This window comes from Centropristis striata, chromosome 2 (genome assembly GCF_030273125.1).
Source record: "Centropristis striata isolate RG_2023a ecotype Rhode Island chromosome 2, C.striata_1.0, whole genome shotgun sequence".
NCBI lineage: Eukaryota > Metazoa > Chordata > Actinopteri > Perciformes > Serranidae > Centropristis > Centropristis striata.
The window spans coordinates 1,140,692-1,165,596 of record NC_081518.1 but is presented as its reverse complement, the minus strand read 5'-3'; the positions used below and the strand labels follow the sequence as shown (position 1 = coordinate 1,165,596).

Below are 24,905 nucleotides of genomic sequence, written 5' to 3'. Positions count from 1 at the left end.
ATTGACCTCCACTCACTGGACAGAATATCACAGTTCAGATCAGACAAACTCAGTCGATACGACGAATTTTGGACAAATAATGAAGCAGACAACAACTAAAACATCTCTCTGTCTGTGCATTTATATATTTTTTTTATATTTTATGACACAAAACGATCAGAAAAAGACACAAAATGGCCCGAAAAATAAACAAAATGACTCAAAAGACACAAAATGACAAAAAAAAGACACAAAATGACAAAAAAAAAAAAGACACAAATTGACCACAAAATGATCAAAAAAAGACACAAAATGAAAAAAAAGACACAAAATGACCCCCCCAATGACCAAAAAGACAAGCACATGAACACATGAACACTTTAACACAGTGGAGACAGAGCTGACTTTCAAAATGATTTGTTGACCCCCAGAAATCATCTCGCGACCCCAATTGGGGTCCCGACCCCAAGGTTGAGAATAGCTGCTCTAAACCGCCGTCAGTTTTCAATTAAAAGAAAGAAAAAACAAGCATTTTTTTTTCATTTTTTGTGTTATAATAAAAACAAGCCAGAAAATTTCCTCTGGGGAAATTTTGAAAGGGCCACGGGGGCTACTGCCGGTGTGTGTACACTATGATGAGATTCTTCAGAGATTTATAACTATGCCCTTTAACCTCAAAATGTGTGTGTGCGCGCGTGTATGCATGTGTGTGTGTGTGTGTATCTGTAACTGTAATCACATCAAAGATCAAAGGCAATCAGATCAAAGCAATCAACAGAATTAACTGCCACCAACTGCCAATGTTCCAGAACAGAGATGGACAGACTGTAATTTCTGGCCTCGAACAGAAAGCATTTTTGGCAAAACCATAATACCTATCATTGATCCGACTTCACTTTGAGCGTTTTCTTATCCTGCTGTATCTTATTTTATCTTATTTGCATTTTTATTTCCCTGTTTTAATTGACTGTTTTTACTGTTTTCAATTGTGTCTTGCTGTTTTTAATGTTTTTGTAAAGCACTTTGAATCACCTTGTGTTGAATTGTGCTATACAAATAAACTTGCCTTGCCAAAATAACCAGTCAATTTTTCATTATTTGGTTTTTGATTGTCAATTGAAAATGGAAAGAACGAATGATGCACAGATTAAGTTGCAGTTGTCTCTTATCATATCATAAAATTACCATTGCTGGTATTTAATAAATGTAATGTGTATTAAGTATTGTGTATTTAAAATAGCACTTTATATTTACTGTGCTATCGGCCAATCTGCAATATAATTACACATTAACACTCTATGTTCCATGATCCACTATACTTTTCATTGTTCTTGCTTTTATTTTTATTTTCTGTTCTATTGTGTTCTCAAGGACACGTTTTCTCTCCTCCTGTTCATTCAACTGTTCTACTTGTTGTTTTATTGATTTTATTGTCTTATGGTATTGACATCAACCTGCCAAAGGGACTAAAGATGGAAATTAGCCGTTGGCTATAATCTTGCATATTTACATGTCTATGTTCATTAATATGTATTGTCCCTGTTTTAAATAAATAAAAATAAACTCAAACTCTTGTAATTTCAACCGTTAGGTATCAGCCCACCTGTGTTGTCGAGCGCCCCCAGGATCCAGAGCTGGTACATGGAGTTGAGCATGTTGTCTTCAGGGGGGGGGTCCATGAAGTGGAACAGCAGCAGGTCCTGGACCCCCAGAGACTTCAGCAGCAGCACCACGTTGGCCAGGTTGGTCCTCTGGATCTCTGGGATGGTGGTGGTCAGCATCTCGTTCTTATACGCACTCTGAGTGTACAGCCTGGAGACACACACACACACACAGACACACACACACACACAGACACACACACACACACACACACACACACACACACAGACACACAGAGACACACACACACACACACACACACACACACACACACAGACACACAGAGACACACACACACACACACACACACACACACACACAGACACACAGAGACACACAGAGACACACACACACACACACACACACACACACACACACACAGACACACAGACACACAGACACACAGAGACACACACACACACACACACACAGACACACAGAGACACACACACAGAGACACACAGAGACACACACACACACACACACAGACACACACACACACACACACAGAGACACACACACACACAGAGACACACACACACACACACACACACACACACACACACACACACACACACACACACACACACACACACACACACACACACACACACACACAGGTTATTATAGTTAACAAAAACTAACGAAATAACGGGACCTAGAATTGAGAAAACATTTTCGTTAACTGAAATAAAAATAAAAACTGCATTTTGTGGTTACAAAACTAACTAAAATTATAGTGAAAATGTCTTTCGTTTTCGTCTTTGTCAACTTTTTTCAGACATAATCTAGTGTTTCCATTTCTCCATGCTGAGTGTTCCTGCTTTGTGGGCTTCCAGCAGAAGCGAGGGTTAAATTACCGTAATGATTCCATGTTTGATTATATATAAATATATAACTTCTACCCATGCACAAATCTCGTCCTGTACCTGTAACACTGTCCTGGTCCGGTACGTCCAGCTCTGCCGGAGCGCTGGTTAGCGTTAGCCTGGCTGATGGGATAAACCTGCAGAGCATCCATTCCAATACGAGGGTTGAAAACCTGTTGACAGGAAGAAAAGCAAGTAAGTAAGTAAAATGTATTTATAAAGCACTTTTCACAGAAAAAAAACCCACAAAGTTCTTTACAAGGGTATAAAACAACATACAGGCAAACAGAAAAACAACAAGAAAACAGAATTAAAGCCTAGACACGTGGTTGACCAGGTACATATCGTCACTAAATGTCTAAACAGATACGTCTGAGAAACAGAGTTGGGTGTCGTCTGCATATAAATGATAAGAAAAGTTAAAACTGTTTATGATCTGTCCTAGGGGCAGTAAGTACAGTGAGAACAACAGGGGCCCCAGAACTGAGCCCTGAGGGACTCCACAGGACATAAAAGGTTTCATATTTCTTTAAACAAAAGATCTTAAAGCACTGCAATGTGGAATATATATATTATATATATATATATATATATAATGTGAGTACCTTCAGTTTGCAGTATCCTGCATCTACAACAAACATGATCCCGTCCACAGTGAGGGAAGTCTCAGCGATGTTTGTAGCCACGATGCATTTCCTCACACCGTCTGGAGCCTAAAGGGAAAAAATAAAAACAGTCAGCTTTATATTATCACTCATTGTTAATAACAAAGAGTGATGGATGTGAAGTGGAGATGCAGGTCCAGATAGAAACCTTCTGGAAGATCTTGGCCTGCAGGTCAGAGGGCAGCTGGGAGTAGATGGGCAGCACGGCCAGAGCCGGAGCGTTCTCCAGGTCCTCCAGACGCTCCACGATCTGGTCAGACGTCACCTGGAACCAGAAGGATGAACCTTACTACTAACAGGAACACAGGAGGAGAAGAAGAAGAACCTCTGACTGAGGTTACAGTCTGTCTTTTTAAAGAGAAAAAGGTGTCTTTTTTGTCATTTTGTATCTATTTTGGTCTTTGTGTGTCTTTTTTTTTGTTATTTTCTGCCTTTAGTGTCTTTTTTTGTCATTTTGTGTCTTTTTTTAGCCATTTTGTGTCCTTTTTTGTCATTTTGTGTCTGTTTTGGTCATTTTGTGTCTTTATGAGTCTGTTTTGGTAATTTTGTGTCTGTTTTGGTCATTTTGTGTCTTTTTTTTGGTCATTTTGTGTCTTTTTTTGGTCATTTTGTGTCTGTTTTGGTAATTTTGTGTCATTTTTTAGTCATTTTGTGTCTGTTTTGGTCATTTTGCGTCTTTTTTTTTTTAGTCATTTTGTGTCTTTTTGCGTCTTTTTTGGTCATTTTGTGTCTTTTTTCGTCATTTTGCAAAAAAGTACTACTTTACTGCTGCAGCACGTTTTGCACATGAAATCCAGATCAGCCATGTGTCTTACCTCGATATCCTCCTGGCCGGGCATAAAGATGAGGATGTCTCCTATTAACCCACTGAGGTGGATCTGCAGCGCCTGTTTCACTGCTGCCTCCACGTAGTCCTCCTGAGGAGTCTGCACAACAAAACAACAAAACAAAACACATTTAGGATTAACCCTCTCGAGTCCACGATGACACCAGCGTGATCAAATCACATCACGTCTTCATGACGCCACGACATAAAAAAGAAGCAACGTTGAGTTCTGCCATCAACCTCCCTGTGAAGGACCGGCTCCAAACTCCTGACAGTTTTTGTTTGATGACATTAGGCCAATTAAAACCGGAGAAAGGTCAAATATTTTAGTATAAAAATATAGAACTAGATGTTTTCCTCATTTTACCTCTTATATGATACAATTGCAAACTGTGTTCACTTTTACAACTGTGTCTCTTGGGTTTAAAATGTTGATCCATGTGGGGTTACCAACTAAAACGTGTTTCATTCATTTATTTGATATGTTTAGGTATGATTTGGGGCGGGGCTACCTTTGATTGACAGGTCACTGACAAGGCGAGCCGTCATCAGGAGAGAAGCAGAACAATACTGGTTTGTAATTTTTGGTAATTTTATGTCTTATTTTGGGCATTTTTAACATGTTTTTAGGTAACTTTGTGCCTTCTTAGATAATTTAGTGTCTCTTTTTGTAATTTCACATCTTTTTTGGTCATTTTGTGTGTTTTTCTTGGTGATATAATGTCCTTTTTGGTCATTTTACATTTTTTGTTGGTCTCTTATGTCTTTTTTTTGCGAATTCTGTGTCTTTTTTATGTCATTTTACACCTCCTTTTTAAAAATGTCTTCCTGGGTGTTCTGCTTGGGAAACATTTAAGGTTTATTGTTGGTCATTTTGTCATTTCACATGTTTTAAAAAAAAATCTTTTTACATCCTTCTTTTTGGTAATTTTTTGGTGTCTTTTTGTGTAATTTTGTGTGATCCATGTGGGCTTATCTGACTAACAAGAACAACTCGGTGCCGCTGAGAGAAACCAACTAAAACATTCATTCATTTATTTGATATGTTTAGGTATGTTTGGGGCGGGGCTACCTTTGATTGACAGGTCACTAACAAGGCGAGCCGTCACCAGGAGAGAAGCAGAGCGTATCCACGGCAACGTGTCAATAAAGTTATATATAACGTTATATAGATAGAAAAGAGGACGTTTAGCGGTTTGGTCTCATAACTTTGAGCTTTTCACTGTATTTTGACTTAATGACGTATTATTTGAACGTTTTGCTCATTAAATGTCTACACTACAAACATTATTTATATACAAGCTGAAAAGTAAACAGGTTCAGAGCTGGTTCGCAAGTTGAACCAACTGTGAACCACATGAGCACAGGCCCAGAACTGGCTCTGGTCGAAAAAGGGTATAAGTCAAAGGTTATTTATTATCAGGTCATTTAGGTGAGGTTGTGCTGAAAAAAATTATACCAACATGGCATGAAAAAGATTTTTTGAAGTGGAATATACAGGTAGAATGAAAAGTAGTTAAAAACCAACAAAATAGCCCAAGACTTAGGAGGGTTGAACACAAAAAAAGATTTATGTTACAGTAGTAATTCCTGAAATGTGGCACAATAGTAATGATCAGAAGTTGGGATATAAAGATAATGTTATTTATTTAGGGTGTAGTGTAGGTGAAAGAAGAACAGAAATATAAAAACGTACCTTGCTAAACAAGATGTCTACAGGAAATGTTCTTCCTGGAATGTGGAAAATAGGAACGTTGCCAAAAAATGCAGCAAACTTGTCAGAGTCCATCGTAGCAGAAGTCACGATGAGTTTCAGATCAGTACGACGAGACACGACCTGGAGGAAACAGAGCAGGAGAGGAAACACAGGTTATTTACAATAAATCTGAAGAGGAAACAAGCAACCAAACAAGGTAATCTGTCATTTATTAAATGTATCATTAGAACAGCAGATTCAGACATTTAATTCTCTAGACTGGGATAAGATATGCAGCAGACTTTTTCCTAAATGTTCTTCCATCTCTACACATGAACAGAACTTTAAATGTTTTCACTGAACTTATTACCCACCAGTTCTCCTCCAGAGAATGAACCTTTAGTTGTACCAGACATTAAAATGAACAAGAAATTGAAGAAAACAAGGGTCTAATATGTTCTATTTTTGTCATTTTGCGTCTTTTTTAGTCAATTTTTACATCTATTTTGGGTCATTTTGTGTCTTTTTTGATAATATTAACATCTACTTTTTTGTAATTTGCGTTTTTTTTTGTCATTTTCTCATCTATTTTTGGCCATTTTGCATCTTTTTGGTCATTTTTTCATCTAGTTTTCTAGATAATAACCAAAATCATCACCAATAAAACCATGTTAAATGTCTAGATATCAGCTCTTAAATTAAACTCTTATCAGATATTTTTGTTGTTATCATTATATTTGTCCAAACAAATGAACCTTTAGTTGAACCAGACATTAAAATGAACAAGAAACTGAAGAAAACAATGGTCTAATATTTTTTTTCATGACTGTATTTTTTGTAATTTTGCGTCTTTTTTAGTCAATTTTTACATCTATTTTTGGTCAATTTGTGTCTTTTTGTTAATTTTTTCATCTATTTTTCATCAATTTGTGTCTATTTCGATGGTTTTCTAGATAATAACCAAAATCATAATCAATAAAACCATGTTAAATGTCTAGATATCAGTTCTTAAATTAAACAATGGTGATTTAATATTTTTTTCCATGACTGTATTTATAATGTGAGTACCTCACTGACTAGTCAGTGCTCGGGCCCTAAAAAAGAAGGAGAAAAATAATCCTTATGGATACATTAGGGCCCGAGCACTGGCCCTAAAAAGCTCTTTAACAGGTGTAAAGTGTTTCTAGAGTTCTGACCTCCCTCAGCAGACCAAACAGCACGTCCGTGTTCAGAGAGCGTTCGTGGGCCTCGTCCATGATGACGGCGCTGTAGTGGTCCAGGTCCGACTCCCTCAGAGATTCTCTCAGCAGGATCCCGTCCGTCATGTACTTGATCAGGGTTTTCTCTGACGTGCAGTCCTCAAAACGGATCGCGTAGCCGACCTAAAGACAACAAGTTCAGTAGAGTTAACTCTAAATAATATGCACCACTTTAATACTTTGAAGTAACAGAACAAGGTTATTAAAGTTAACGAAAACTAACGGAAAAAAACAAAACTGAAATAAAAATAAGACATCTAAGGCACGGATTCATGACTGAATATTTTGTTAGAGCCCCTAGTGACTACAGGTACATCTCAAAAAGGTTGAATATTGTGAAAAAGTTTGGCACCCGACAAATACCCCATTACAAAACAACTATAACTAATAAAAACTAAAAAAAACTAATAAAAACTAAACTAAAACTAGGCATTTTCCAAAATATAAAAACTAATTAAAACTAGCAAACTCACTCTAAAAACTCATTAAAACTAACTGAATTTGAAAACAAAAATTCACAATGAAATTAAAACAAAAACTAATGAAAAAACAAAACTATTATAACCTTGGTAAGAGTAAATTTTAAACAAACTTCACCCTAATATTCAAACAGTTCCTGTGTTTCTCTTTATTGTTGCTCATCAGTTCAGAGCAGCAACATGCAGGATGATATTCTCCCTTTGAACACTAGATGGCGCTGTTACACAACACATGACATTTAATGATTGTTCCTGACACAAGGGGGCGCTGAAACTCCTCCAGAGTTCATGAGCACATACAGGATCAGCTCAATAAATCAGAATATAATAATAATAATAATTCCAGTAGTTCAAGTCAAACAGTCCCAACCAAGTATTGAGTCATATAGATGACATATTTTTTTTAGAGGAAACATTTACATATTAAACAGACTTTTAATTGGTCTTTTGTAATATTTTTTTTGAGACACTGAATTTTAAGTCTTCATAAACAAAAAAGAGACAAATGGACACAAAATGACATGCAAAGACAAAATGAGACTAAAAAAGAGACAAAATGACGAAAATTGTGACGCAAAACCACATAAAAAGAAGCAATATCTGACAAATAATCAAGCATTATCAAGGGTTTTGTCCAATACAGTGAAGTTCTAAAACCAGTTTCTGCACGATCAAACCATTTTATACAGTCTATGGATCAAACCAATACTCAATTCTCATTATAACGACTCCCCTTTTAGTAAGGACAGAAGAATATTTATTTGATATTTATTTAAACTTTAGCTTAAGCTTCTTATACTGTATGTATACATCGAACTGTATTTTTGCACACTTGTTTATTTGCACACTTGCTGTAACTGTGGAATATGTATGTATACATGTGTTGTGTTGTGTTGTGTTGTGTTGTGTTGTGTTGTGTTGTGTTGTGTTGTGTGTATATTAGCTGCTGGAACACCTAAATTCCTCTGCTGGGATGAATAAAGTATATCTTATCTTAATATTAACACGAATGAACTCAAATGAAATGTCTCCAATGGTTCTAAACTCAGAGATAAACCTGCAGACAGCCTGCTGGTTCTCAACAGTGGGTCCAAGTATTTATTTAACTAAGTATTTATATATAATAACAGGTGTCTCACCTCCTCCCCCAGGTTGGTGCCGATCTCCTCGCTGACTCTCTTGGCGACGCTCATGGCGGCCACTCTTCGAGGCTGCGTGCAGCCCACCATGCCGTAGCTGGTGTAGCCGTCCTCATGCAGGTACTGAGTCAGCTGGGTGGTCTTCCCACTGCCCGTCTCCCCGACCACGATCACGATGCTGTTGTCCCTGCACACACACACACACACACACACACACACACACACACACACACACACACACACACACACACACACACACACACACACACACACACACACACACACACACACACACACACACACACACACACACACACACACACACACACACACACACACACACACACACACACACACACACACACACACACACACACACACACACACAGTTAACACATGAAGACGTATGACCTATCACGCCTTCAACTGTTGTAGCACTTTTAGTGGTGAATTTATTCATTTTTGTAATCCTTTTTTATTGGTTTTCACAGGTATATGTATGCATCAATTAGAGCTGCAACAATTATTATATTAATGGAACAAAAATCAATGATTAAATTAATCATCAACTATTTTGAACTATCAACAGTTTGATTATAATAGTTAGTTGCAGCCCTAAAAATTACCCAAAAAGATGTAAAATTACCCAAAAAAGATGTAAATTTACTTTAAAAATATGTAAAATTTCCAAAAAATATATAAAATTATTAGATCTGCAACAATTATTCAATGAATCAAACAATAATCGATAATTAAATGAATCGTCAACTATTTTGATTATCCAATAATTGGTTTGAGCAGTTTTTTTTAAAGACAGTAAGTCCAAATTCTCTGATTTCAGCTTCTTCAATGTGAATATTTCTGGTTTCTTTGTTCCTTTATGACAATAAACTGAATATCTCTTTGGTTTTTGGACAAAACAAGAGATTTGAGGACGTCATCTGGTGGTTTGGAAACACTCATTGATATTTTTAGACATTTTATTCACCAAACAACTAAACTATTAATAGTTTAAATAATTGACAGATTAATCCATAATGAAAATATTATTAAATATATTATTAATACCTTATGATGTTCAGAAGTTGCTGCCTGACAGCAAAGATGGGCAGATACTGTCTCTGCTCCAGGAGAGTCTTCTTCTTGGCAAAATCACTGGTGGCTTCACTCTTTTCTTTCATGTGATCCGCAAACTTCTGCTCTGCTCTGGAAGGCAAAAAGAGAGAGAGAGTAAGGTTATTATAGTTAACGAAATAACCAAAACTAGAATTGAAAAAACATTTTCGTTAACTGAAATAAAAAGAAAAACAAGTTTTTACAAAAATGATAACTAACTGAAACTGTATTTTGTGGTTCCAAAACTAACTAAAACTAACTAAAATTATAGTAAAATGTCCTTTGTTTTCGTCTTTGTCAGCTTTTTTCATCCGTAAACCTTTTTGGTTGATATGAAATCTATTTCATCTATCTGGTTTTATGACTTAATAAACTTATTGGGGCTGAGATGGATCAGACAAAGGAAATAAAGGAAACATTTATCGTGACCTTATTGAATCTGGACCCAACAAATACCCCATTACACAACAACTACAACTAATAAAAAAGGCACAAATTTACAAGAAAAAAGTGACAAATTTACGAGAAAAAAGTGTCAAATTTACGAGAAAAAAGTGTCAAATTTACGAGAAAAAAAGTGTCAAATTTACGAGAAAAAAGTGTCAAATTTACGAGAAAAAAGTGACAAATTTACGAGAAAAAAAGTGTCAAATTTACGAAAAAAAAGTGACAAATTTATGAGAAAAAAGTGTCAAATTAACCAAAAAAAGTGACAAAAAAAACTAAAACTAACACTAAAACTAATAAAAACTAAACTAAAACTAAGCATTTTCCAAAAAATAAAAATTAATGAAAACTAGCAAACTCACTCTAAAAACTAACTGAATTTGAAAAGAAAAAATTGACAACGAAATTAAAACTAAAACTAATGAAAAATCCAAAACTATTAAAACCTTGAGAGAGAGAGAAATAGCCCAAAGTTGACATGGCAGCTCAGTAATTACAGTTCTACCAGTGAAGGCTGGATTATTAAACAGTAAAGTCATCAGGTGTGTGTCTGCTCACCTGTAGTCTACCTTCCCGTCCTCTCCCACGGCGGCTCCTCCTGGTTTGTCCTCCTCCTCCGTCTTCTTCACCCCCATGATGTCTCCCAGTTTAGTTCCTGCTAACTCCCAGTGTTTGTGCTGCGCCTGAACACAATAAAACATTAAAACATGTCACATGAAGTAATCTGCTTATTGTTAGCGCAGGCTTTAGATGTGGCAATGTGCTCATATTATTGTAGTGTATTGGCAGTGACTAGGGAGGGATTATTTTACATATGAAGATTTTATTTGTTTGTTATATTGTCCTTCTTTTCTGTATATCGTTACATTTGGTTGTTGTTGCTTTTTTTGTTTGTTCTCTGTTTGTTTGTTTTCTGTGTTTTGTTTCTCTTTAAGTTATACTACCCAATCCATATCTATCTGGACACATTGGTGCTAATTGTTGTACTCATGACTACCCCATGTCTTTTGTTATACTGAAAATCCTTCAATAAACAGATTTTGATTTAAAAAAAAAAAAACATGTCACATGATTATGTGGATTAAAGATCCAGACAGTATTGATACTAGCATTATTATTATTATTATTATTATTATTATTATTGTCTTTGCTGCTATCATTCTTCCCATTATCCTCGCAAAGAAAGCATATCATCATGTTGGTTTCTTTTTTTTGTTTGTTGTTTTTTTTGTTTTATTTTTCTCCTCTCTCCTATAATTATCATTATGAGTTTCATTGTCTCATGCATGCTCTTTATTTTTCTGTACTTATTTATTTTTTAATTATTATCATATATATATATTTTTAATTCTATTTTTTTTTTAATCTATTTACATTTTAGTAGTACCGCTTTCTCTGCCTAAAAATGATATATTTAATTTATTATCATATATTAATACTTACTTATTAGTATTATTGTTAGTCATGCATGCTCTTTTTTCTTTTATTTATTTATTTATTTTTTAATTTATATTTTAATTATTATATATATATATATATATATATATATATATATATATATATATTTTTTTTTTTTTTAATTCTATTTACATTTTAGCAACCGCTTTCTCTGCCTAATAATAATACATAATATTTATTATCATATATTAATACTTAATTAATAACTCACACACTCAATCACACACTCACACTATCACACATACACATACACACACACACACACACACACACACAATTGTCGTTGTTTAATATTCACTGTCTGTCTATGTCACCGTATTGTATTATTGCACAATAAAAATAAAAAATAATAAAAATAAATAAAAAATAAATAAAATAAAATAATAAATAAATGAATAATAAAATAAATAAATAAATGAAATTAAATAAAAAAATAAAAAATATATAAAATAAAATAATAATAAATACATTATAATTTAGTGCAGCACAGAAGAGATGAAGGATCATCTTGCGTTGTGTTTGTTTAGCGGTTTCTCCTCTCTGATGTTAAAATGTCATCTAGCGACCAGTGAAGGAGATGATGAATAAATTATTTAGTGACGTGATGAAGTCAGACAGCATTGACATTATCAAACAGACAGGTGAACGCAACAAACCGACTGACATTATCAACAGCAGAGCATCAAAATAATATCGGCTTTGTTTACATTTCTCTGCACAGATGAGAATAAAAATTAGAAAAGTGGACTCAATAGAGTGCAGATTTCTGGAGGCTGGGCTGGTTTTCATCAATGTTTGTAGAATGCAGCCAACATTTTGTTGTATAAACTTTTTTATTTTATGTTTATTTTATTTATTTTTGTTTATATATGTATATATGTATTTATATATGTATGTACATATATATGTACATATGCAAGATATTCCAGTTTTCTATTTTACTTTTATTTTCTTATTTTTTATATATAAAAATAAATAAAATAAATAAATAAAAGTAAATACATATATATATATATATATATATATATATATATATATATATATATATATATATATATATATAAATAAATTAAATAAATAAATAAAAGTAAAAATAAGAAACATTTTTTAGTGATTTTTAACAGGGAATTAACAAACAGACACACAAACAAAAATAATAATTACCCCCCCAAAAAATGTATATATGTATAATATATATATATATATATATATATATATATATATATAAAAATAAATAAATAAAATTTATTTTTTGGTAATTATTATTTCTACAGCCAGATACACACATGACTGAAAGCCTGATCCCCTCCAGGCTTCAAACAGGCGGAGATAATAATACATTAATTGGACATTTAAACCAAAGTTATTTATTAATCCCACCAACCTTCTTGCGTTCTTTCTGTTCTCGGTGTTTTCTGACCAGCTGGCTGCCTTTACGAGCGATGATGGCCATGTCGGACGTGGCGTCTTTAACAGGGATCACCGGCTCCGGCTGCACCAGGACACAACAAACACACATTCAGATCAGAAACACACTACTCCAGTATCGTTCTGACATCTAAGACACCGATTCATGACTGAATGTTTGGTTAAAGCCCCTAGTGACTACAGGAACATCTCAAAAAATTAGAATATTGTGAAAAAGTTCAATATTTTTCTGTAAATCATTTCAGAAAGTGAAACTCATACATTATATAGATTCATTACACATATAGTGAAATATTTCAACCCTGTTTTTCTTGTAATTTTGATGATTCTGGCTTTGAGAGAATGAAAACACGAAACTCAGCTTCTCAGTATAAAATGAGAATGATATTCTAATTTTGTACCTGTGTAAAAAAGACACAAAATGACCGAAAATACATGTAGAAATGACAAAAAAAGACACAAAATGACCGAAAATACATGTAAAAATGACCCAAAAGAAGACATAAAATTACTCAGAGACTCAACATAACAAAGAAAATACATAAAATGACCAAAAAGGCACAAAAATGTCCAAAAGTAAACGCAAAAATGACCAAAAAAAGACACCAAAATGACCAAAATGACACCAAATGACCAAAAATAGATGTAAAAATGACCAAAGGAAGACATAAAATTACTCAAAGAGACACAACATAACAAAGAAAATACATAAAACGACCAAAAAGGCAAAAAATGACCAAAAAAGACACAAAAATGACACAAAAAAAAGACACAAAATGACCAAAAAGAGACACAAATTTACGAAAAAGAGACAGAAAAATACCAACTGGACTCCAAAATTTAATATTTTCACAATATTCTAATTCTCTGAGACACTGAGTTTAGTGTTTTGATTCTCTCTAAGCCAGAATCATCAAAATTACAAGAAAAACAAATATTGAAATGTTTCACTCTATGTGTAATGAATCTATATAATGTATGAGTTTCACTTTCTGAAATGATTGACAGATAATATTGAACTTTTTCCTGATACTCTAATGTCCTGAGATGTCCCCGTAGAGCTCTCTGATGATGCAGCGTGAGGTTGTTTTACCTGCTTGGTGAAGACGATCCTCCCGTCCAGGAACGGAGGAACCAGGTTGTGAACCAGCAGGTGAACCTTGGCAGCGTTATCTTCCTCAAAGTCTTCATCAACCTCCAGCCTCTGGACCACGCCGCTGGTCAGCATCCGGTTGGTCTCCCACCGCTCGTTGTCCTGGAGACACACACACACACACACACATAGAGGTTACACAGAGACAAGACAAGACTATAGTATATATACTGCAGGACATTATTTATTTATTGTTTTATCTTTTTTATCTAGCTTTTTATTTTATTTTATTTATTTATTTTTATTATTATTATATATATACATACATATATAATATATATATATACATTATATATATATAATATATATACACATATATACATACATATCTATCTTTACATATATATATAATATTTTCAAATTATTTATTTATTGTTTTATCTTTTTGTCTAGCTTTTTATTTTATTTATTTATTTATTATATATACACATATATATACATATATATGTATATATACACATATATATGTATATATATACATATATATGTATATATATACATATATATGTATATATATGTGTATATATATATATACATATATGATATTTTTTAATTATTTATTTATTGTTTTATCTTTTTATCTAGCTTTTTATTTTATTTATTTACCATTGTTATTATTGACTTTTACTTTTTTTATTATTTATTTATTATTATTATATATATCTTTTTATCTTATTTTATTTTATTTTATCTTACTTTATTTTTTAATTTATTTTTTCTCTATATCTGTACCTCGTTGATCTGTCTCTTCTGGGCGGAGATCCTCTTCTGAGTCTGTTTCTGGAGGATCTGTTCTCTCTTCTTCACGTATTCTTCAGACGTGGTGGTGAACGGGTTGTGGAACTCGTCGTAGCCTTCGTCCATCATGTACCAATCTCTGTCCGCTTGCTGCCAACACAGAGACAATCAGAGAGGTTAAATAATAATAATAATAATAATAATAATAATAATAATAATAATATTTATTATTATTATTATTATAACATCTTGTATGAGAGATAACGGTGCTGCTCACCTTCTGGTCCTCCTCCCACTGGTCCTTCTCGTCCTCATTATCAAACAGAATTCCTCCCACATTCTCATCTTTCCTACCTGAATTAAAGAAAAGAAGAAGAAATGTTATCCGGCATGCAATATTTAACACAGGGGTCTCAAACTGGTGGCCTGCGGGCCAATTGTGGCCCTCGTGATGATATTTTGTGGCCCCCACCTTGATATGAAAGTTTAATGTGAGTTTTATATGAATGGAACTTTACCGTGTTGTGTGTGGAAGGTCCCTTTAGTTACTTTTTTTGTAATTTTGTGTTTTTTTTAAATAATTTAGTGTCTTTTTAAATAATTTTGTATCTTTTTTTAAATAATTTTGTGTCTTTTTTGGTAATTCTGTGCATTTTTTGGTAACTGTGTCTTTTTTTGTGATTTTCTGTCTTTTTTATAATAATTTTGTGTCTTTAAGTAATTTAGTTTTTTTTCTGTCATTTTGTGTCTTTTTTTTTAGTAATTTTGTGTCTTTTTTTGGTCATTTTGTATGTAACTTGCAAAACTGAATGATTAATTTTTTGCAAAGATATAGAATATAAAAACTTAGTCGGGTCACTTTAGACCAGGGTTTTTTTTAAAAGACACAAAATTACTAAAAAAAGACAAAATGACCAAAAAAAAGACACAAAATTATTAAAAAAAGACACAAAATGAGAAAAAAGCACACAAAATTACCAAAAAAAACACAAAATTACCAATAAAACACACAAAATCACCAAAAAAAGTAATTAAAGGGACCTTCCACACACAACACGGTAAAGTGCCATTCATATAAAACTCACATTAAACTTTCATATCAAGGTGGGGGCCACAAAATATCTTCATGAGGGCCACAATTGGCCCGTGAGTTTGAGACCCCTGCTTTAAATCCTCCATGTGAACACAGTAAGTTCAGCTTGTACCTTTTCCTTGTGATAAACGTGGCGTAGAGCCCAGGTGCTTCCTGTCGTTGGCCCACTCGTTGTATTTGTATGATGGAGTCGGCAGCGGCGTGTCGTCAGAGTACCGACCTCTCACTGACCTGAACACACAGCATTATTATATTATTATTATTATTATTATTATTATTATTAACACAGCACACAGAAACAGGTTTTATTAGTCAGCAGACAGAGAATCAGTTCCTCAGCAGCTCAGCATCGGAGCTAACTGAGGATTTAGAAAAGCCTCTTACACCTCTAAGTGACATATATATTAATGACAATAACATGTTCACCTGTCTCTCCTCTCGCTCTCCCGTCCGGAGCGATGGCTTCTCTCTGATCGATCCATCTCCCTGTTAGACGGAGCCGGAGACGGAGACTCCCACTGGGAATGTCGGGAGCTGGAATAACCGCTGTCATCCTCCTCCCAGTTGGAGCGGGACGGGGTGAAAGAGTCTGTGGAAAGAAAAAAAACAGTTAGATATAATATATATTATCCTTGGACCAAGGACAATTATGAATGATAAATTTAAAATAAACCATCTGAGTGAGAGCCTGTACCTCTGGGTCGGTGCTGAGGCGTCAGAGGTTCGTCTCTCTTGCTTCCTCTGCTGATCCGTTCAGAGCGATCGCTCCTCTCTCCGCGATCCGAACGCTCCGAACGCTCCGACCGGCTGCTGCTGCTGCCACGGCTGCTCTCTCGCTCATCTGACAGAAAACACACAAAGTTACCTTCAACAACTTTAAATGATCTGCAAGGCCTTCAAGGCTTCTAAGAGAAAAGGCTCATGTTACTCATAAAATATATGAAAAGACGCCTCGTTAGCCAAGAGTTTTCATCACAGAAACTCTTCCAAATTGGTTTTGTCGTTTCGTTTCGTCCCAACAGAAACTGAAGTAGCTTCATGTTTTTCTGTTTAGCCTGTACTGCTCTACAAAGTCTAACTGCAGTAACTACAGTTTTGGTCAAAATTGCGTAAAAAATGTTTTATCTTGTGACAAAGTTTTAGATTTCAATTTTGCTTTAATTCAGAGAAATAATGATACAAAAACCACAAAATCCAACTCAAAACCAAGCAGTAATTAAACTTACCACAGTCTGCTTTGGATATATATACTAATTTAAACATAGAAATAATAGAAATTATGAGTTTATTTGAAAGGGAAATTATTATCTAGATAGTGATGAAGTAAAAAAGTGAGATAAAATTATATTAAGACTAAAATATAAGATTACTTTATAATATGAAGTCTAAAATACAGAAAATCCTTCGTCTTAAGATGTGACACGATAGTTTTCCAGGAGTCTTTTCCAAATCTTTTTAAAGTCTTCTGGTGTATGTTTTAAAAGTCATCTTAAAACCTATTTTTATTCCTCGGCTTTTAACCATGCATGAGACTCTTGTTTTAGTGTTTTATGGTTTGCTTTTATTTATTTATTTTTAATTCTTCTTTTTTTTTTTAAAGCCATGAAACAATTTATTTTAGTGTTTATTCCTGTTTTATTTATTTTACTGTCTCTTGTTCTGTTTGTTTATGTACAGCACTTTGTTGTGGCTGTGGTTGTTTTAAAGTGTTTTACAAATAAAGTTGAGTTGAATTGAATTAAGTAAAGGGAGCATAAGTAAAGGTTGATCTAACGTTTGGTTTCATTATCAATATGAAGTATTTGATCCACTGATTAATATGTAATGTAAGAAATCCTCCCGTTTGATAGACTAAAGCCAGAAAATGTTTGGAATAACTTAATATATATAATAATATTATTAATTACATATTATAAATGATGCTGCAGAAGTCTAACAGACCCCTCACCTCGTTCCCCCCGTCTGTCCCTCCCCTTGTCTCTGCTGCGTTCTCGGTCTCGTTCTCTGTTTTTATCTTCTTTAGACGAGGCGTAGACTCCGTGTTCTCGCCGGTCTTTCTCTCTCTGCTGGTGTCGGCGTTTGAACTCCTCGCTGACTCCTCCGGGGTTGGACGGCGTCTCGGAGCCAGTCACACGGTACTTCCTGCTGGTAAGAGGAAAAAAATAAAATATTAAAGACATACCAGACATATTTGTGCACTCCTATAATTAGAAAAATGAGTAAAAGGGGAAAGGAGAAAATACAAGAATACATAAACATGAAAATAATGTGTTAATGTTCTAAGTTCATTCTTTTTGATCAAATGATCAAAAAAAAGACACAAAATGACCAAAAACAGTTGTAAAAATGACCAAAAACAGTTGTAAAAATGACCAAAAAAGACACAAAACTACTATAAAGACGCAAAATGACCAAATATAGACGAGAAATGACTAAAAAAAAAGACATAAAATGACTGAATGAAATGGAAAATATTATTAGATCCTTGTTTTCTTCAGTTTCTTGTTCATTTTAATGTCTGGTTCAACTAAAGGTTCATTTGTTTGGACAAATATAATGATAACAACAAAAATATCTGATAAGAGTTTAACTTAAAAGCTAATATCTAGACATTTGGCATGGTTTTATTGATGATGATTCTGGTTATTATAAAGAACGTTTCCATGACTGTAGATGTAAAAGTGACCAAAAAAGACACAAAATGACCAAATGTAGATGAAAAAATGACTAAAAAAAAGATTATAAAAAAATGCAAAATGACTAAAAAAAGATGCAAAATGACTAAAAAAAGATGTAAATATGATTTTAAAAAGACACAAATTGACAAAAAAATATATAGTCATGGGAAATTTTATTACACCACATTGTTTTCTTCAGTTTCTTGTTCATTTTAAGAGCTGATATCTAGACATTTAACATGGTTTTATTCATAATGATTTTTGCTATTATCAAGAATGTTTCCATGACTGTAGATGTAAAAATGACAACAACAAAAAAGACACAAAGTCTTAAATGTTTTTATGTTTGTCACATTATTTTATGGTTTATTTTATCTGTTTTCTATATAATGTTTAGTGTATGAATATTGTATATTTCTGTACTTAAAGCACATTGAGTTTACGCCTGCCGTATGAAATGTGATATATAAATAAATTTGACTTGACCAACCTCTCCTTCTTGGCTCCGCTCTCCTTGTCTTCCTCCTCTTCATCAGAGGAGTCGCTCCTGTTCTCCTCCCAGTCCTTGTAGGAGGAGACCTTGGACTTCTTCCTGCTGCCCTCCTCGGCCTCCGCCTGCTCCTTGTTCTCCCTCTCCTTCCTCTTCTGGGCGGCCAGCAGGTCCAGACCCAGCAGGGAGGTGCGAGGAGTCGGAGCTCTGAAGACGTGAGGCTCTGCAGCGGCGCTCTTCTTCTTCACCAGCAGACCTCCCACCTGAGAGGACGGGTCCGTCCCCTCCAGTCTGTGCATGGACACGTCCTCGTCCATTATCTGAGGGGGGATAATCAAAGGTGCAGAAGGTGAAAACGTGCTAAGCTAACAATAAACACCCATCATTATGCAATGTTTGACTTGTGCTTTTTTATTATTTTATGTCTTTTCTTATCCTGCTGTATCTTATTTTATCTTATTTATATTTTTATTTATATTTCCCTGTTTTAATTGACTGTTTTTACTGTTTTCAATTGTGTCTTGCTGTTTTTAATGTGTATGTAAAGTACTTTGAATCACCTTGTGTTGAATTGTGCTATACAAATAAACTGGCCTTGCCTTGCCATCTCAAACTGACTCAGTGTAACTGGATTATGAGAACTTATTTTACTCCAGAAAGACTGAATAAGATGAATCTAAATATTCCTGACAGCTTGTAATGTTGAAAAGGGGAACCTTATTACATTGTCTGTGTTTTCCATGACTGTATTTTTTGTAATTTTGTGTCTTTTTTAGTCATTTTTACATCAATTTTTTGGCCAATTTCTTTCTATTTTGATAATTTAGTGTATTTTCTTTGGTAATTATACAACAATTTTTGGCCATTTGTGTCTTTTTTTTGTAATTTTTACATCTACAGTCATGGAAACATTCTTGATAATATAGTATTACTCGTATTAGTTGATAGTCATTTTTACATCTATTTTTGGCAATTTTGTGTCTTTTTTGGTCATTTTTACAACTATTTTTGGCCAATTTCTTTCTATTTCGATAATTTTGTGTATTTTCTTTGGTAATTTTACATCTATTTTTGGTCATTTTGTGTCTTTTTTAGTTATTTTTACATCTATTTTTTGGCCATTTTGTGTCTTTTTTAATCATTTTTACCTCTATTTTAGGTCATTTTGTGTCTTTTTTTAGTCATTTTTACATCTACAGTCATGGAAACATTCTTGATAATATAGTATTACTCGTATTAGTCAATAGTCATTTTTACATCTATTTTTGGTCATTTTGTGTCTTTTTTAGTAATTTTTACATCTATTTTTGGTCATTTTGTGTCTTTTTTGGTCATATTTACAACTATTTTTACATCTACAGTCATGGAAACATTCTTGATAATATAGTATTAGTCATATTACTCGATAGTCAGAAACAGAGGGAGACTCGTACCAGCCAGATCAAATATCTTATTTTACAGTTTCGTATTAATGTTATAAATAAAAAAATAGCAACTTGGTTTACTAACATTGATGCGTTTCAGACTAAACATGTTTTAAACATATGCACTGCCCTTAATGTCTTTAACATGAAATCTTGCATCTGTTTATTTTAATATTTAAAATATATTATATAAAACTTGGTTCGCTAACATTGATGCGTTTCATCCAAAACAACGTGTTTTAAATCAGAACTGCGGCAGTTAAATGTAACTTATTTACACAATCTATATTTGGTCATTTTGCATCTTTATAGTCATTTTTTTTTTATCTATATTTGGTCATTTTGCATCTTTATAGTCATTTTTTTTTTATCTATATTTGGTCATTTTGCATCTTTATAGTCATTTTTTTTTTTAAATCTATATTTGGTCATTTTGCATCTTTATAGTCATTTTTTTTATCTATATTTGGTCATTTTGCATCTTTATAGTCATTTTTTTAAATCTATATTTGGTCATTTTGTGTCTTTTTTAGTCATTTTTACATCTACAGTCATAGAAACATTCTTAATAATAACCAAAATCAAAAAAAAATTGATAATTTTTTCATCTTTTTTTTTGGTCATTTTGTGTCTTTTTGATAATGTTACATCTATTTTTTGTTGTTTGTGTCTATTTTTTAATTTTATCATCTATTTTTGGTCATTTTGTTTCTTTTTCAGTAGTATTTTCATCTATATTTGGTCATTTTGTGTCTTTTTCAGTAATATTTTAATCTATATTTGGTCATTTTGTGTCTTTTTCAGTAATATTTTCATCCATATTTGGTCATTTTGTGTCTTTTGGTCATTTTGTGTCTTTTTTTACACCTACAGTCATAGAAACATTCTTAATAATAACCAAAATCTTCAATAAAACCATGTTAAATGTCTAGATATCAGCTCTTAAATTAAACTCTTATCAGCTGTTTTTGTTCTTATCATTATATTTGTCCAAACAAATGAACCTTTAGTTGTACCAGACATTAAAAGTTCAGTTATAATCACATGTTCTCCGTGTTTAATAACTTGAATTAGAAGAGTCGTATGTGTCGTATGTGCGTCGTACCTCGGATGGAGAAGCTAGCGGCGGCTAGCCTGAGAGCTACCCGCCTGTGGAGCCACCAGGCCGGGGAGGAGTACCGGGAGCTGCCCGCCTGAGGAGCCACCAGGCCGGGGGGAGGACTACCACCAGGCCGGGGAGGAATGTGCGGCCTACTGCTGGAGGAGAAGAGCCTCTAAAACACGGAGCTAGTGGCTGTTAGTGGATAATAAATAAACGGAGGCTTTAGTAAACACAACGCGTCTGTTTACCGGACCAGAGCCGCCATTACTATCCCACAATTCATAGCGGTGAAACCAACTTTATTTAAACAGCTGCTGTTAACAGAGAGACAGAGATCAGACAGGGAAAACTTTATTAGACCTTTAGTTTACTTCAGTTTATTGGTCATTTTAATGTCTGGTTCAACTAAAGGTACACAAATAGGTGATAAGAGTTTAATTTAAGAGCTGATATCTAGACATTTAACATGGTTTTATTGAAGATTTTGGTTATTATTAAGAATGTTTCTATGACTGTAGATGTAAAATGAATAAAAAAGACGCAAAATGACCAAATATAGATTTAAAAAAATGACTAAAAAAGACACAAAATGACCAAATATAGATGAAAAAAAGTACTATAAAGACACAAAATGACCAAATATAGATGAAAAAATTACTAAAAAAGACACTAAATGACCAAAAATAGATATAAAAATGACCAAAAGACACAAAATGACCAATAACGGATGAAAAAAAGACTAAAAAAGACACAAAATGACCAGAAATAGATATAAAAATGACCAAAAGACATAAAATGACCAATAACGGATGAAAAAAAGACTAAAAAAGACACAAAATGACCAAAAATAGATGTAAAAATGACCAAAAGACATAAAATGACCAATAACGGATGAAAAAAAGACTAAAAAAGACGCAAAATGACCAAATATAGATTTAAAAAAATGACTAAAAAAGACACAAAATGACCAAATATAGATGAAAAAAAGTACTATAAAGACACAAAATGACCAAATATAGATGAAAAAATTACTAAAAAAGACACTAAATGACCAAAAATAGATATAAAAATGACCAAAAGACACAAAATGACCAATAACGGATGAAAAAAAGACTAAAAAAGACACAAAATGACCAAAAATAGATATAAAAATGACCAAAAGACATAAAATGACCAATAACGGATGAAAAAAAGACTAAAAAAGACACAAAATGACCAAAAATAGATGTAAAAATGACCAAAAAAGGACACAAAATTATCGAAATAGACACAAATTGGCCAAATTAGATATAAAAATGACCAAAAGACACAAAATGACCAATAACAGATGAAAAAAAAAGACTTAAATAAGCAAATGACAAACTATAGATGTGAAAAAAATATCAAAAAAAGATGCAAATGACCAAAAATAGATGTAAAAATAACTTAAAAACACGCAAAATGACAAAAAATAGATGAAAAAAATATTTTAAAAAAGACACAAAATGACAAAAAATACAGTCATGGAAAACATTATTTGACCAGCCTTGTTTTCTTCAATTTCTTGTTCATTTTAATGTCTGTTACAGCTAAAGGTTCATTTGTTTGGACAAATATAATGATAACAACAAAAATAGCTGATGAGAGTTTAATTTAAGAGCTGATATCTAGACATTTAACATGGTTTTATTGATCATGATTCTGGTTATTATCAAGAAAACCATGGAAAATGTCTAGATATCAGCTCTTACATACCTGGTGCACCAGGTATAATTTAGGCCTAGAAATAAAACACAAAAGACAAAAAATAAAATCAGAAATAAGGAATAGATTAATTTTGCCAAAATAAAGCAGTTGAATTTCTCAGTTATAAGCACCTTTAACATGGCTTTGTGTTGTTTTCACCTCAGAGGATCAGCTGATTAAAATGTAACATGTTCTGTAGATTATTCAAATCCAGCAGCTCAGTAAAAACCTGGTGAGAAAGCTTATAAAGGCTTCCAGAATCAACTTGGTGGTTTGTTCTCAGCAAAGTTAATGCAGCTAATATTCAGTCTGCTCACTGAAAAAATACTGTTCAATCAAAAATATACAATAAGGACACACATGAATCACCTTTAAAGGTTTGGCCACAACCTAAAACGCCACAAAATGACCAAAACAGTTGTAAAAATGACCAAAAAAAAGGAACAAAATGACCAAAAGACACAAAATGACCAAATATAGAGGAAAAAATGACTAAAAAAGACACAAAATTACCAAAAATAGATGAAAAAATGACTAAAAAAGACACAAAATGACCAAATATTGATGAAAAATGACTAAAAAGGACCCAAAATGACAAAAATAGATGTAAAAGTGATTAAAAAAAGACACAAAATGACCAAATATATGAGTACTTTTACTTTCGATATTTTAAGTACATTTTGATGCTGATACTTGTTGTACTTTTACTTTTTTTTTATGATAAAAAACCAGCAGCTGTGGTTGCCAGAACTTTACCGTAGTAAATACGTTAGAACTTTTTGTAATATTACAGTAAAATTATAATAGCACTGTTGATTTCACGTTTAAGATTGACATTTTATTAAATTTTTTACCGTAAAAGATTTTTTAAAAATCCATCAAAAGAAACGCTGTTCTGCCATATAATTGACAAGAAAATACTTTATAAATGCTGCATAAATTAAAGATTTTACCATTAAATAGTACAGTATATTTCTGTTAGAGATATGGTGTTTAGTACATTTAAGTGAGAAAAAGTATTTTTACAAAAATAAATGTAAAAATGACAACTATATATATATATTACAGTATATTTTTGTTACAAACACGGTGCCAGAGTATTTTACAGTGGAGTAACATATTTTAAAAAATAAAAAACTTGTAAAAAAATCAACACAGTTCTGTCTGATATAAACATTTACAGTGTTTCATTGTAACTGAAACTGAATTAACTCATTTATCATTTTACGTCTTTTACTGTCATGGTTTAGCAGTTTTCACCCTAAAATCTACAGACATTTTTTACAGTGTAGTGGAATAATTTCACAGTGTGGTATTAGTACTTTTACTGCAGTAAAGGATCTAAATACTTCTTTCTTCTTTCTTTAAATACAGTTAATCTTGACGTGTTTTTGTTTGTTTGTTTGTGAGATCAGTAAAAGGCCAAACAGTCCCTGAATCTTGCACAGAGTTATATTATATGTGGGAAGTTAAAGTTAA

The 24,905-nt window shown here is 33.1% G+C and overlaps 1 protein-coding gene across 1 annotated transcript in view; it reads right to left on the bottom strand.

The window, feature by feature from the left end:
• dhx38 (DEAH (Asp-Glu-Ala-His) box polypeptide 38) overlaps positions 1 to 21,987 on the bottom strand; it is a 35,382-nt gene extending 13,395 nt beyond the window's left edge. Inside the window, exons 1-20 of the mRNA XM_059358045.1 lie at positions 21,705 to 21,987; positions 19,176 to 19,495; positions 17,956 to 18,152; positions 16,702 to 16,848; positions 16,434 to 16,596; positions 16,120 to 16,238; positions 15,192 to 15,268; positions 14,909 to 15,064; positions 14,117 to 14,278; positions 12,980 to 13,087; positions 10,696 to 10,820; positions 9,643 to 9,780; positions 8,575 to 8,761; positions 6,894 to 7,079; positions 5,698 to 5,838; positions 3,991 to 4,101; positions 3,324 to 3,440; positions 3,116 to 3,223; positions 2,571 to 2,683; positions 1,583 to 1,791 (exon numbers count right to left, since the gene is read on the bottom strand). Of these exons, the coding sequence (XP_059214028.1) occupies positions 1,583 to 1,791; positions 2,571 to 2,683; positions 3,116 to 3,223; positions 3,324 to 3,440; positions 3,991 to 4,101; positions 5,698 to 5,838; positions 6,894 to 7,079; positions 8,575 to 8,761; positions 9,643 to 9,780; positions 10,696 to 10,820; positions 12,980 to 13,087; positions 14,117 to 14,278; positions 14,909 to 15,064; positions 15,192 to 15,268; positions 16,120 to 16,238; positions 16,434 to 16,596; positions 16,702 to 16,848; positions 17,956 to 18,152; positions 19,176 to 19,492 (2,881 nt within the window). The 5' untranslated portion in view covers positions 19,493 to 19,495; positions 21,705 to 21,987. The remainder of the gene's footprint in view (positions 1 to 1,582; positions 1,792 to 2,570; positions 2,684 to 3,115; positions 3,224 to 3,323; positions 3,441 to 3,990; positions 4,102 to 5,697; positions 5,839 to 6,893; positions 7,080 to 8,574; positions 8,762 to 9,642; positions 9,781 to 10,695; positions 10,821 to 12,979; positions 13,088 to 14,116; positions 14,279 to 14,908; positions 15,065 to 15,191; positions 15,269 to 16,119; positions 16,239 to 16,433; positions 16,597 to 16,701; positions 16,849 to 17,955; positions 18,153 to 19,175; positions 19,496 to 21,704) is intronic.
• Between the last annotated feature and the right edge of the window lie 2,918 nt (positions 21,988 to 24,905).